At 41.2% G+C, this 16,032-nt stretch overlaps 1 protein-coding gene across 1 annotated transcript in view; it reads left to right on the forward strand.

Moving 5' to 3' along the window:
- Nucleotides 1-16,032, forward strand: part of ADAMTS19 (ADAM metallopeptidase with thrombospondin type 1 motif 19) — a 248,810-nt gene that overhangs the window by 14,884 nt on the left and 217,894 nt on the right. Inside the window, exon 3 of the mRNA XM_056124756.1 lies at nt 201-856. Coding sequence (XP_055980731.1) covers nt 201-856 — 656 coding nt within the window. The remainder of the gene's footprint in view (nt 1-200; nt 857-16,032) is intronic.

Consider the following 16,032-nt stretch of genomic DNA (forward strand, 5'->3'; position numbering starts at 1 on the left):
TACTTTTATTTGGAAACTGCTGGGGTCTGTAATCTGATCGCAGGGCTTTGGGGGGTTGCCTGAGGTTCAGGGCTAGACAGGTGGTCTCCCCTGTTAGTGCCAGCGCCTTGTGTCCCTGCTAGAGTGTGAGCCTGCAAAAACTCTTGCTCCTGGAACCTCAGATCTTCAAGCCCGCTCTTCTCTGTCTGCCCCGCCCGCAGGGCTACATTTCACCCCAGACCACGAGGAGTGGGAAGTCGTGTTTCCTGCATTCTGGAGCCGGGAGCCAGTGGACCCGGCGGCGGCGGGCGGCAGTGGGGGCAGCGCTGACCCAGGCGGGGTTCGCGGCTTCGGGGGCGGCCGGGTGCAGTCTGCAGGCAGCTCCCGGGAGGTGCGCTCGGTGGCCCCGGCGCCTCTGGAGGAACCCGCGGAGGGCCAGGCTGAGGAGCCCCAGCCTCGGCCCCCTCCGCCGCTAGGAATTGAGGAGGATGAGGAACTGGAGTCTCAGGAGCTGCCGCGGGGATCCAGCGGGGCTTCTGCCCTGAACTCAGGTGCCAGGGCCTCCTGGCAGCCCCCGCCGGGCGCGCAGCCACCTCCACCCCCACTTCCTACCGAGCAAGCCAAGCAGGAAGGCGACGAGGTGCTGTTGCGGATCCCGGCTTTCTCCCGGGACCTCTACCTGCTGCTCCGGAGAGACGGCCGCTTCCTCGCGCCACGCTTTGAGGTGGAACAGTGGCCGGAACCCCGCCCCAGCCCCGCGCCCTCAGAAGCCAGCCCGCACCCTCCTGCCTCCTCCAACGCATCCTGCTTCTACACGGGGGCGGTGCTGCGGCACCCCGGCTCACTGGCCTCTTTCAGCACGTGTGGAGGTGGCCTGGTAAGCTCCTTCACCCCTACCTCCTCCCAGCCTACACCTTCCCTGCCACACCCCCTTACTCTCCACCCATTTCAGACGGGGCATGTCTGCTTGCCCTCGTCTTCCTCCAAAGGACATCACTGAACTTTGCTCTACGGAACGTCATCCTGGAGTCTTTGCACTATTTATCTCTTCTGGTGTTACTCTACAAGCTAGAAGGCTGGTTGAATGACTCCTGCGCCTTGTGCTTATGTTTCTCTTCGTTACTTATAGAAACAACTCCTTGCACCTTCTGTACTCTGGCTCTGCTTCTTCCCCCGCCCCCCGCCCCTTCCCCCCCCACCCCCCCCCCCCGCCCCCTGCTCCCTGCTCTCTAGAGTTTTTCAAAGTTAAGTCCCCGTTGTGGTTTTTTAGAAGATAGAAGACCACCAATCTGGTCGTGCTGACTCTTCTCCGTGTCTGCCCGCACACCCCGCCCCCAGGTCCTCATTAACCATCTTATTGTTTTGGGTGGTTGAATTTTGTTTGTTTTTCCATGTACTATTTCAAAGTTGTCAGAAAGGGTCTCTGGGGAATTGTATTTTGCCAGCTGTCTGGAATTGAAACACATTCACAACTACTCCGGACACCTGTTCTCCTTTTTTGGTAAGACACAAGGATTGAACAAGCATCAGCTGAAAGACAGAAAGCTGTTGACTGATGGTTGACATTAGAGTCCAATAAGCCTACCCAGGATTATGTTTCTGTGATTTAACATTTCCCCCCTAAGGTTAAACATTTTATCTGGCAACTGCTCCTTTCCTCCTCTTCAGTTCATAGAGGAAAGTATCAAGGCTAAGAGGTTTGCTAAAAGGGTTGTTGGAACTAGAAAGTAATAGTCATTTGCTCTGTCTGAAGAGTAAAAATCATTTGATCCTTCTCCCCTCTGTCTTGGCTGGTTTGGAATAATTGTTACTCCCTGTAAATCGTCCTTTCACTTTGTCTTTGTTATAAATTGTCTAGAACAGAAAACTCACACTATAACTATTTTTAGATGTACAGATCAGGAACTTTAAGTGCATAAGCCACCCTCCACATGACATTTACTGTGGATTTAAAGGGGAAAAAATCCACAGATATATTGAAAACTCCCTTGTGATTTTTGGCCTCATATTGCTGTTCCTGGTGAGCCACTGATGAAATCCCCAAGGATTTGTATGAAAGCTACCTGCTTATTTGGAAAAATATCCAGGAGTAATGGATAACAGAAAATGCCAGCTCCATCAAAGTCACCCAAAGTCATGAATGGAAAAAAGATGGTTAAAAACCTAAACAAAATGAAACTGGAAATTTTTACCTATTCCTTTCTGAAGTCCCATAGTCAAATGATGTAAATTGCTGGACAGGACAGTATTTCACCAGATGCTCATAGCAATGAATATTCAAATGTGGACTTTTTTAGCCATGAGTGAAAAAAATTGGCATGAAAAATTTACATGAAAGCTTTTAGAAATGTTTTCAGTGGAACTGATGTCTGAACACTTCTACTAGGGGAAATATTTTGTGGGGCTTTCATTGTCTACTAGTTTCTGGCCAAGGATTAAATAATTACATATAGAAAGTTCCCGGTGTGGTAGAAGCAATAGGGGATAAAGCATTTCACTGTGTTGAAATGTGGGCTTTGGGTCAGATTTTCCAAATGAGCTATGCCTTCTTTTCATACTTAAGGGAGCAAGGTTAGAATTATGAGTGGGTTTTTCATAGACTGAATAGGAGTTTGACATACCTCCCTGTTTATCACGTTGGACTTTTACTCACTTTTCCTATTTGCCACTTGTGTATATGTTCCTAACTGGGAAGTCTTTGTTATTGAGGAAAACTGACATTGCCAGCAATACAGTGTAGCAGTCAGACTTGGAGTAAAAAGTCAGGCAAATTGCCAAGTTGGGTGGGTGTGTAACTCCACGCTCTCCCATGCCAGCCCTTTTCCCTTATGAAGATGGATTAGGAGAGAGTGAGCCTAATTTGTTATCTACAATATGCCTTTGGGTTGCTTTCTAATGACTGACAGGCTCCTGCCTTCTCTGGGCTTCGGTTTTCTTAAGTATAATGAGAACTGGGTGACTTAATTTAGATGTGGGATGGGGGAATTAAGTCTTTGTTCTATTGGATGTCCAGTGGATTTTAGGTCTTGCATTTGGAACACACATACTTACCTTTTGGGGAGCCCCAGTTAGGAAAAGAACCTCCCAAATAGGGAGGACTTGGGGAGCATTGAAACAGTATTACAGTAGCATGAACAATCAAAGATTCTGCCTATGGTGAAAGAGGGGAATTGAGAAAGGAACCCCAGAGCAGGATTAACTGCATTTTGCAAGATGCGGAGGCTTACTTCAGACAAAAAAGAACAAAAGTTCTATGGACAGAGGGAACAGATTGAGAGGACAATATCAAGGAAATGGGGAGAAAAGTATTGTGATTTGGCTAGTAGATAAATACACTAAGGGAATATGATCCTAATCATGAGATCAGACCTCAGAAGTCTTGTCTGCCAGAGTCTGGGCATTGCCTCCCCAATGGCTGATTATCAAGACTTCATTCTTACACCTCTGTGCTTCCAGAATTCTGGGATCCTGTCAATCTGATTGCAGAAATAATGATGTATAGATGTGAGGGATTATTATTTATGAATTCATTCGCCTTTTGTTTGATTTATCTTAGTTGGCAAGAGTTTTGTACTTGTACTAAATGACCTATTGAATTTTCTTTTCCTTTCTTTGTTGCTAATTATGCTTACCAGTCTCTGCACTCTGCAACATCTTTGGCATTATTCTATATGGGAAAAAATTCAAAAGTCTGTAGCAAATAGAAATAAGTGATTGCCTATGCAGTAATGCAAACTCAGCTATATAACAAGTGCTGTGAAGAGAAAAAGTGCTAGAACACAAATACACAGATTTGAATAAAGGGTCATGTGCCACCTCTTCAAAGTTCTTAATGTTTTCAGATCTTATTTTGCTTATTTAAAAAATGCACAAGTTATGTATGCATGTATGGCAGTCTTGTTTGTATGAAATATTCTTAGTACTTCTATTTAGTAGAAGTAGAAGAGGTTAGTAGTCTCTAAGAACCTTGGTAGTCTATAATATGGGATAATAATCAATTTAAGTCATTAATTAAACTTAAGAGGTACAAAAGTAGAGTAATAGAAATCCATTAAAAATTTATTGAGCAGCTCTCATGAGCAAGACATTGTGCCAATATAGAAACAACAGAAAGATGAGAAGAAGCTTTGGCAAGTGTTAAAAAGATTCCCCACATGGTTTGCTTGTCTTGAAGGTAAATAGGGAGATAGAATAAGTCAGGATGTGTGAGAAGCATAGAAAGGCCCAAGTGCTGTGATGATACTGGCTTTTCATTTCCAACACAATATAAGTCATTTTCATTCAGCACTTAGTAAAAATATATGTATGCAACATATACTTTAGAGCACAGTAAGTTTTAAGTAAGTTTCTAAAATATTAGGATACACAAAAAGCACGAAATTTTCATGAAAGAGTGCAACAATTATGTATGAAATTAACACATGATTTTTTTTTGCTTTTTTGGGTTGCACCCAGCGATGCACAGGGGTTACTCCTGGCTCTGCACTCAGGAATTACTCCTGGCAGTGCTGGGGGGACCATATTAGATGCTGGGAACTAAAGCGGGTCAGCTGCGTGCAAGGCAAACACCCTACCTGCTGTGCTATTGCTCCATGGGGGCTTACATGGGCGCAATATCCCCCAACACATGATATTTTAAAGCAAAGCTAAGCCACTAAACCAAGGTGACTAGATCAATACATTCATTGCCTGTGCTTATCTTTGGTGGACTATTGAAATTATTGTAAGAAATGCTGCATTATTTTTCCAGGATGTTCCAAGATGACTATAAGATTCCAAGATGACTACTGATTTATATCAAGAATTTTGGGGCTGGAGAGATAGTACAGTGGATAGAGCATTTACCTTGCATGCAGCCAAACCTGTGGCATTGCATATGGTCCTCAATGCCAACCAGATGTAAGCCCTGAGCACTGCAATGTGTCACTCATCCCCCATACATACATAAGATATGTATAAATATACATTTACATACCTATATATGCATATATCTAGTCTCTCCCTACTCACTTTATCCATAACACTACTTTTCTGGGGTCCAGATAAGCTTGGGATATACTGGGAGAACCTCTGCAGTGTGAAATTCATTTCAGTGTTGGATTTCCAGAAGCCAATTGGTGTACTTTGTACTCACTGAAAACTTATGCTTGGTAAGCATAAATGAGGACACTAAGATTCAAAACTATTAGTAACTTTACTAAACTACTAATAGCACAGTGAGTAGGGTGTTTGCCTTGCATGCGGCCGACTTGGGTTTGGTTCCTCTGTCCCTCTCGGATAGCCTGGCAGGCTACTGAGAGTATCCTGCCCGCATGGCAGATCCTGACAAGCAACCCGTGGTATAGTCAATATGCCAAAAACAGTAACAACAAGTCTCTCAATAGAGATGCTACTGGTGCCTGCTAGAACAAATCGATGAACAACGGGAGGGCATGGCTACAGTGCTATATATGCAAAAGGAGTTTTATACAGTAGTCATTGTGATTAGCTATTCTTTTAAAAATTTTTTCGAGGCTTAAATTTTGGGTCACACCCAGCTTAGCCCAGGGTTCGAGGTCACCTCTAGGATGGGCTTCAGGATAATATGTGGTGCAGGAATGGGACAAGACAAGAGCCTTGATCCCAATACTATTTCTCCTGCACTGTGATTAGCTTTTTATTCAGAACCTGCAGCTTTGTAGGAATTCTTTTTTTTGTTGTTGTTGTTTAATTTTACATGTCACAGTCTCATTGAACATATTCAATGCCATGCCAAGTTTTGAGCCCATTTCTTTCTTCTTTCTTTCTTTCTTTCTTTCTTTCTTTCTTTCTTTCTTTCTTTCTATTTTATTAGTGAAACACCATGAGGTACAGTTGTGGACATTACAAGTTTTTGTACTTAGGTTTCAGTTATACAATGATTGAGTACCCATCCCTCCACCAGTGCCCATTTTCCACCACCAATGATCCCAGTATCCCTCCCACACCCCCGTTCCCCCCATCCCATCCTGCCTCTGTGGCAGGGCATTTCCTTTTGTTCTCTCTCTCCTTTTGGTTGCTGAGGTTTGCAAAAGAGGCATTGAGTGGCTATCATGTTTGGTCTATAGTCTACTTTCAGCATGCATCTCCATCCTGGGAGGATCCTCACAACACCCTTTACTTGATGTTCCCTTCTCTATCTGAGCTGCCTTTTCTCCTAGCATGTGCGGCTGGCCTTCAAGCCATGGAGTGAACCTCTTGGTACTTATCTCAACTATTCTTGGATGTTAGTCTCCTATTTTGTTACTTTATATTCCCCAGATGAATGCAATCTTTCTATGTCTGTCCCTCTCTTTCTCTTTTCACTTAGCATGATATTTTCCATGTAATACCACTTGTATGGTGCTGGAGCAATAGCACAGCAGTAGGGCATTTGCTTTGCATGTGGCCAGCATGGCCGAGCCAGGTTCGATTCCTTTGTCCCTCTCAGAGAGCCCAGCAAGCTACCTAGAGTACTCTCCCGCACGGTAAAGCCTTGCAAACTACCCGTGATGTTTTTGATATGCCAAACACAGTAACAACAAGTCTCACAATGGTGATGTTACTGGGTCTGCTCGAGCAACTTGAACAATGGGAGGACAGTGCAGTGCAGTGCTACCACTTGTATGTAAATTTCATGACTTCATCTTTTCTAACAGCTGCATAGTACTCCATTGTGTAGATGTACCAAAGTTTCTTTAACCAGTCATCTGCTCTTGGGAACTCAGCTTTTTTCCAGATTTTGGCTGTTGTGAACAGTGCAGCAATGAACTTAGAAGTGCAGATATCATTTCGACTATACTTTTTTGCCTCTCCAGGATATATTCCCAGGAGTGGTATTGCTGGGTCAAATGGGAGCTCAATTTCTAATTTTTTGAGAATCGTCCATACTGTTTTCCAAAAGGGCTGAACCAGTCGGCGTTCCAACCAGCAGTGAAGGAGGGTCCCTTTCTTGCCACATCCGTGCCAACACCAGTTGCCTTGTTCTTTTGGATGTGGGCCAATCTCTGTGGTGTGAGATGATATCTCATTGTTGTTTTGATCTGCATCTCCCTGATGTTTATTGATGTAGAGCATTTTCTCATGTGCCTTTTTGCCATTCAAATTTCTTCTTTGAGAAAGTTTCTGTTCATTTCGTCACCCCATTTTTTGATGGGGTTGGATATTTTCTTCTTGTGGAATTCAACCAGAGCTTTGTATATCCTTGATATCAACCCCTTATCAGATAGGTATTGGGTGAATATCATTTCCAATTCTGTAGATTGTCTTTGTATTCTGGTCACTGTATCTTTTGAGGTGCAGAAGCTTCTTAATTTAAGATAGTCCCATTTGTTCATCTCTGTTTCCTCTTGGATGGTCAGTGGAAGTGTCATCTTTGGAGATACCGTTAGCCTCAATATTGTGGAGGGCTTTGCCGACCTTGTCTTCAATGTACCTTATGGATTTTGTTGAGCCATTTCTTATTTGGGGGCGCCAACTTTGGAGGATCCTGTTGTCAAGTAACAGGAAGAAATCCAGGTAGGGAGGGCATCGGGGCAGTGGGCAGGGTAAGGTGTAGTGCTTACTCATGAAAACTGCAGAGGAAGCAGAATAAGCATCCAAAACTAAAGAGAGCAGCTGCAGACTAACTTCACATATTCACCTTCTTCAAGTCAAATCCTGAATTCTACACATATATTTTCTGCATTTCCTTTTTATTTGAATCTTATACAGAAATAAGTATTGAATACTACTTTTGGTACATGCTGACCCAGGTTCAATGAGTATCAGCTGTCGTCTCATCTATACTCAAAGGATTGTCATCTGGTCTCATAATCAGGGCACAAACTGAGAAGAATGTAGTTAAGTAATATAAACAGAATAAAGTACTTAGAACAAATTTGTATGCATCTTTAAAATTATATCCATTAATTAAAAATTTAACTACGAGAAACTTTGGACCATCTAAAATAATATATGAATTCTGCACTGGAGCTATAGTATAGTAGGGAGTGCACTTGCCTTTCATGTGACCAACCTGGCTTGATTCCCAACATTCCCTGACATCCCAAGTGGTCCCTACAAGACTGTTAGTTTCTAGTAGACGAGCTAGAGATAGTTGTTTCATAAATATGTACTTGCCTAATCATATAGCCCTTTCAAAGGGAATTTTATATTAAATACAAGAAATTTCTTTAAAAAGAAATTAGGGCAATCAAGCCAATCAGGGCATTCAAGCCCAATACATCAGGATCCTCCGTGAGCTGTATTGCGGATTCACTACCAGGATCTCACCATTCTACAAAGAAGTGATCGTTGATGTCAAGAGAGGGGTGCGGTAGGGTGATACCATTTCACCAAAACTCTTCAGTGCCACCCTCGAGAACATCATGTGACGACTGGAATGGGAAGGAATGGGAGTGAAGATAGATGGTCGGCAACTACACCACCTCCGCTTTGCTGATGACATTGTTTTAATAACACCAAACATCAGCCAAGCGGCACAAATGCTGGCCAACTTTGACCGTGAGTGTGGAAAGGTAGGACTACAGCTGAATCTTACGAAGACAGTGTTTATGAGAAACAGCCTCGTTCCTGACGCCCCATTTGCTCTCAATGGAACGACCATCTCCGAATGCAACAGGTATGTGTACCTAGGTCGAGAAGTCAACATGACAAATGACGTGGCACCCGAGCTGCGCAGGAGGAAGAGAGCGGCTTGGAACGCCTTCAAGAACGTTGATGAAATAGCTAAGAGGACGAAGAACCTCCGGCTCCGGGCACATCTCTTTGATTCCACTGTTCTTCCTGCATTAACATATGCCTCAGAGACCTGGGCCCTACGCAAACAAGATGAGAACGCTATTCAGGTCTCCCAAAGAAGAATAGAAAGAGCTATGCTTGGAATATCACGTTTCACTCAAATGAGAGAGAGAATCCAGAGTTCTGACATCCGTCGACGATCAAGAATCAGGGACGCTGTCTCATATGCCAAGGTGTCGAAAATCAGATGGGCTGGTCATGTAATGAGATTTAAAGATGACTGCTGGACTAGAGCTGTTACCGACTGGATTCCATGGGACATCAAAAGACCGCATGGCCGCCCACCTACCAGATGGTCAGACTTCGTCAAGATCATGAACGATCGGTTTGAGGCCCTTCATGTTCCCGGAGCGAACAGATGCCATTGGGCTACACTAGCACGCGACAGGGACAAATGGAGACGTTACTGGTGCCCGCTCGAGCAAATTGATGACTAACGGGAAGTTAAGTGATTAAGTGATTAAGTGATAAGAAATTTAGGAACTTGAATGAATAAAGAGCTTCCTTTCTCTTTGAGTATTTCATTTTTATCTGATTCTATACTGTAATCAATTTAAACATTGATGCTAGCACAGCAATCTGCACTAATTAAGCCACATTAAAATGTGATCCACTGATGTTGCATATGTGTGTCAACAATTGATTTGGTGTTTGGAATACAATGACTGATTCTAATATTTTCCACTAATAGACATCACTAGATATCTACTAGGACTCAGTAGAAAAGCAGTTTTTCCTCTGAAGTACATTCCTATGTGAAAGGTATGTGTAATTGGGCCATGAGATGGCTAAATGAGGCTGAGCTGATGCTTTGCATGTAGCAGGTGAGGATCTGATCCCCCACACCACATGGTACCCTGAGCATGACCCCATCCAGGTATGACCTTGGAAGTCTCAACGCACCATAGGGGTGGTCCAGGTAATCTCAGCACTTCAGAGTAGCACCACACACAGGGGCCTAGTGTGAATTGCAGGTCTAGTTGGTTTCAAACTGCTTGGAGTGACCCTTAGACTCCAGGCATTGTTCATGGTTTAGGAGACCCTTCCCCAGTCCCCCTTCTCCCCCCATCCCCTGCTCTTACTATTTTCAATATCACAGATGGTCATGGTTGGGCTGATAGTGACACCAGGGAAGAGTGGGGTGATATGCTGGTACTTGAGTCTATTGAAGAAGTGATTGTGATTTCTCATAAAAAGAACCAGGAAGTTGATAGAATAAGTGATATTGTATATTAAAAGTGGATAAACAGTTCAGGCATGTCTAATTCAAGTACTAATCTGGAGAGAATTCATACAGGGCTCAATTCTGTGAGAAGAAATTAGGTTTGTGTATTAGTAGCTCTCAATATTAATACTCTGTATTTGAAGTGTATTAACTGAGTGATAAAGAGTATACATTTTTAAAACAAAAAAATTTTATATGACATTAAAATATTTTCTATGCAATACTGAAACAGCACATTTTAAATTTAACTCGCTTAATTACAACTACAGTTTACCCCCGAATGGTTTGTGATTTTGTCTCTGCAGGAGATTAAGCAAAAGCATATGAGTTCCTAGGAGTGGGGATTGTGACATGTTAGGGGCATCGTCTTGGCAGGACTGGAGGCAATGAAAGATCCAGTGGTCCCTCCTGGATTAGGATTTGAGGTTAGGGGGCATTCCTAGAAGAGAGTTTTAAGATTCCTTCAAATAAGGGGGGGTGGTCCACATTCAGGGTACAGCTACTGTGAGCACGTCCTCTTGTCTCCATCTCATTTTTATTCTGGGGCTAAGCCCTGGACTGAATGAAGTGAAAAAATAAGAAGTCCACCATTGCTGTCTACCCATATTCTCACACAATGTGAAGGTGTTGGACAACCAATGGGATTGAATAGCTTAGTCCTTGCCTTTCCAGCATGAGCAATGTGATTTTATTTCACACTGAATGTGACTATATTGGCAATAAATTATTAACTAGCTGGTTCCCTTAACTGTTTAATCACTCTCAAGCTCCATCATCAGGAATCTGGATGACTCTGATGTTATTAAACAAGAGCCTCTGCTTTCCTGTTGCTATGAGAAAAATAATAAGATAGTGGCATTTTTCTTCCCATCATAAGCAGATAAGTGTTCTGTCCCAGTTTCAAAAAATTCTTTTACTTTTGCCTGATATCATTTGCAATAAATGACTTCTTTCTACAGTAGTCCACATTAGTAGCTTTTTGCTCATGCTTCTTTATTCTTAACCCTGACTGTGCCCTTCCCTCCAGCACACACATACACACACTCTTTCTTGCTCTTGTTGCACTACTGAGGGTCACCATGATTGACTGTGGAACTCACACACAATTGGTTGCCATGTGCCAGAGATTGCACACTGTACCATAGTGAGGAGAGTCCAGACAACATAACTGCCAGGACTATGCAGGTGCATATGTATTGCTCCAGGAATAGAACTCAAGGTCTTGTGCTTTCAAAGCAGATGTTTTTGACACTGAGCATTCTGGTAAACCCCTGCACATGTTTCTTGATGCTATTTCTTAAAGCCTGGTCTGCAGACAAAATGATGGTTGAGGATAAGATAGAGGAATCTGAGAAGACTGGAGGGGCTGGAGCAATAGCACAGCGGGTAGGGCATTTGCCTTGCATGCGGCTGACCTGGGTTTGATTCCCAGCATTCCATATGGTCCCCTGAGCACTGCCAGGAGTAATTTTTGAGTGCAAATCCAGGAGTAACCCTGGTGCATCATTGGGTGTGACCCCTCCAAAAAATAAGAATGAAAAAAATGAAAATATAGTCAGACCTAAGCCTAAGCAATATATTTAAGCATAATCCAGTATCATTGTAGTGCAAGCTAAAAATCATAGGCCACTTCAGTGCCTCATTTGCTTTGGTTAAGTTCCATACATGAGTGAGGCCATTTGGTAACTGTCTTTTATTCCCTGACTTAGTTCACTTAATACTATTATCTTAAGCTCACTGACAGTGTCTCTAAAGGCAAGGTTAGTCTTTTTTTTAAACAGCTACATAGAATTCCATTGATGTTATATACAGCTCATATCTTTATCTAATGTAGTGTTTTCCCTTGTGTTTCTGATTTTAAATATCTTGCACCAAGCTTGTATTGGGAAACTGTTTCTTATTGATATCTAACAAAGGATCTTGCATATGTAATGTAGATGGATCTGACTTTTTGGTTTATTTAGATTTTGGGCCACTCCTAGAGGTGCTCGGGGCTTACTCCTGGCTCTGTGCTCAGGGATCATTCCTGATGGGGCTTGGGGAAATATAAGAGGTGCCAGGGATCCAACCAGGAATCTTCACCTTAGCCACTATACTATCTTTTTGGCCCCAAGGAATTGCTTTTTTATCTTAAGAATTGCTTTTTTTTTTGTAATTTATAATAGAATGTATTTAATATACACACAGAATGTATATTAGTAAAAGTGTATAATACATACTTCTAACTTATAATAGTATATTTAATACATATCTTATGACAAATAAAATAAACAGAAGAAGCAAATCTAATGAATTAGAGAAAACTTTTATATATAACTTTATAAACCTTTTATATAACTTCACAAAAACACTGTAGTGTGTGCCTCCCACTCAAAGATTATGGAAACCTTCATTTTTTTTGAAATGCTTATGGAATAACATACTAAAGTGGCTTTGAGTACAGCCTAATAGTGTACACTAATATAGTTTAAAAGTCTCTAGTACCTTTTTTGACAGTTAGCTCAGTTGCAGTGCTTTAAGTGGTCTAATAACTTGACTGCTCTTGCCTTTGACTATACAGTGTGGTGTCCAATTTTGGGGTGCTTACTCAAAGGGTCTTACATGTTCTGAGCCTATTAATAACTCACCATGGTCTTGTAAGAGAATCCATCAGCTGCTATATTAGAACTGCATATTCAGTTTCTATTTAATCCTCATTTATTTCCATTACTTCTTCCTTCAGAACCAAAGTGGGCAGTAGTGACCCCAATGGGGGTACTCATGCTAGAATGATCTAGGAGGATGATAGTAGTCTTGATATAATTGGGAGGTTCTTTCTATTTGTTGGTTTAAAGAAGATTGATTTGGGAGGGAATTAAACCGTTTTTCTTTTTTTTTTTCCTGAAAAAGCGGCAGTAGGCCAAATAAGTTTGGGAACTTCTGCTTTAGAAAATATACATTCATTCCTATGCCAGTGCTTATTTATCCTATGCTCATCATTCTGAAATGGATTTTAGTAAATTAGTCATGGAGTGTTTTATATATAGATACATATATTTATATACATGCATATATATAGTTATATGTTATATATATGCTCTGCATGTGTACTCTGGGGCTTTAAAATATTTTTTAAAAAATATTTATAAAAAACTTTTATAAAATATTTTGGTTGTAGAAAATCTGAATATTATTTAGAAAATAAGTAATCTTAAATGCCATACATATATAAATTTAGTTTTTATAAGCTGAATTGTATTATGAGGCCCTATGGGATGTTGCTATGTAAAGGAAATTTATTATAATTTTTTTCATAAACAAAATTCCAGTTTCTGCTTTACTGTTAATTTCTTAGAGTAAATATGGTTTAAATATGACCTGCTATCTTACCTTTTAGTAATTTACTTAAATTCTATAAACATTTTGACAATTTTCATTGACTTTACATTTTGAAAATTTCAAATAGATTTCTGTAACATGCAGTAGTAGATAGCAAATGAATTTAAAGCTTTCCTGCAATAAATAGAGTGCTATCATCTTCTAATCAGGTCAAGGGCAGGTGTCAAATGACACCTCCACTTTTCTTAATCAAATCAATAAGAAAAATTAGTAACTTGAAGATGCTGTTGTTTCTATTTGCAGTGGTTAAAAAAATAAGACTTTTGATACTCAGAATTTGGTAATAAATATTTATTATACACTATCTTTTTTGGGGGGTGGGGGTGGGGGTGGTAAACTCCCAGCGGTGCTCTGGTTTTACTTCTGTTTCTGTGCTACTCCTAACTGTGTTTGGGGGTGCCATATGCAATGCTAAGGATTGTACTCAGTTTGGCAAGCAAGGATCTTAAAGCTTGCACTATCTCTTCAGCACCTAATACCACTTTATGCAGTACTCATACTGCTATGAAGAATGGCAAGTTTTCATTCAAACACACTAAGACACATATTCTCACCTGATTTTATAGATAAGAAAAAGGAAGCTCATGGAGGTTGAATAAATCACCCCCAACAGGCAGCTGCAAGGCCTGGAGGTGAAATTCAAAGCCATCTATGTGTGTGTGAGGTGAGCTATTATTGGATTAGTTTCACTTATTAGAAATTTAAAAATAACACATTTGTTTATTGTAGTTCTTCGATCTGAGTTATGGGTAGAAGTTGGGGTCATCAAGAGGGGTCAAGAAGACCAGAGCATGTCCTTTGTATGTGGAAGCCCTGAGTTTGATTGCTGGTACCACCCAGTTCCCATCAAGTATCACTGGTGTCCCCCCCCCCCCCCCCAAATGCTTGAGCAGCACCACATCTTTTGTTAGAGCACTGAACCTTCTGGCACACACAGTGTGGCTACATGTCAATAGGAGTGGCCTCTGGGCCAAGTACAACTCACCTGCATCCTCTCCCTCCAGCCCCTCCCCCCCGGAAAACAAAAACAACAAGAAATTAATATGAAATGGTGGGGAATGTACACTGGTGAAGGGATAGGTGTTGGAAAATTGAATGACTGAAATTCAATTCTGAACAAATTTGTAACTGCATATCTCACTGTGATTTAATTGAAAAATATAATTAAAAAAGAATTTGACCTAATAGAACTCATTTCTAATGTGACTATTGTCCTTTCTCCACCTAGTTCCCATCTTGTATTAGTTGCATGTTTTGAAGCAATGCATCAACACAATCACACAAAATGAAATGATCTTTTCCTTTATTGGAGAATTTTATTGTCAACCTTCAGTAATACAGTAATAGATGTGTTGTTGGTAATATGCATGTGGAACATAAGGAAGTCCAGATATAGATTTTATCAAAATTAGATTTAGAGCTAATTTTAATGAAGCTACCAGTATGTTTTATGGATAGATTCTAGTCTTTAATAAGTATCTTCTAGAGAAATTAAATATCTGTATGATGACAGTGAATCCTGACTCCTCTCTTTTCTACCTTAGTTAGTTGCAAACATCAAGTGAATCAGAATCTATCATGAGAACAAGTAAAAGAAAATATGTACTGCATTAAATATTTTATATTGGTCACAAAGTTATAATCATAAAAATCTTAAAGAATCAATAGACACCCCCTGACCCACCCACACAAAGTAAACTCTTAAATTTTTTAATTCAATTACTATTTTGGTGGATGGATGAAGAAGTTATGGTAGATATATACATTGGAATATTATAAAGCCATAATGAAAGATGAGATCATGCAGTTTGCTGCAACTTGGATGGAACAGGATAGTATCATGTTAAGCAAAATTAGTCAGAGGAAGAAGGACTAATACTGGATAATACTAAAGGTAAAGGACTAATACTGACTAATACTAAAGGTAAAGGAAAGCTTTACCTTTACCTTTTTAGGCCCTCCCATTGATCATCGATTTGCTCGAGCGGGCCCAGTAACGTCTCCATTGGAGACTTTGTTGTTACTGTGTCTGGCATATCGAATACTCTCGGTAGCTTGCCGGGCTCTCCGAGAGGGGCGGAGGAATCGAACTCGGGTCGGCCATGTTGGCCGCTTGTAAGGCGAACGCCCTACCCGCTGTGCTAAAATGATTAGTGAAATTATCAAATATTACTCCACTAAAAGAAAATTTGTGAAGGTTGTTTTATCTCACTGTGGAGTCATTAAAATCATTAACTGAGGGGTTACTGAGCTGTTTGTTATGATTTGAGCCTTCTGTGTTACTGCTTTTGTTTACTGACCTTGGCTTCTGTGTTATTTTTCCCATCTAATTTATTTTGCTCATAGTGAGCTGTCAAGTCATTTTTGTGGAATTTGGGGGTGTCACTCCAAGAATTCCAGAATCTGTAGAATTTACCTGATGAGTTTCAGCAGTAAGCTTGGCTTGCATTTCTTCTGAGATTCGTGGTGAAGCTGAGATTTGTGGTGAAGCTGTGGCACTGAGTCGTTGCTTACTTGGTGGTGGCTACAGGATGTGGATGTGGCTTCTGGAATTTCCAGCAGTATGGGGGGACCGTGAAGAGGCTGCTGGCCTCCATTCTTAGTAGACCCAGAGTTGTCACCATACTGTTTTTTGTTAGTTTGTTTGTTTG

Source organism: Sorex fumeus, unplaced genomic scaffold, assembly GCF_029834395.1.
Source record: "Sorex fumeus unplaced genomic scaffold, SorFum_2.1 ptg000051l, whole genome shotgun sequence".
Classification (NCBI taxonomy): Eukaryota; Metazoa; Chordata; class Mammalia; order Eulipotyphla; family Soricidae; genus Sorex; species Sorex fumeus.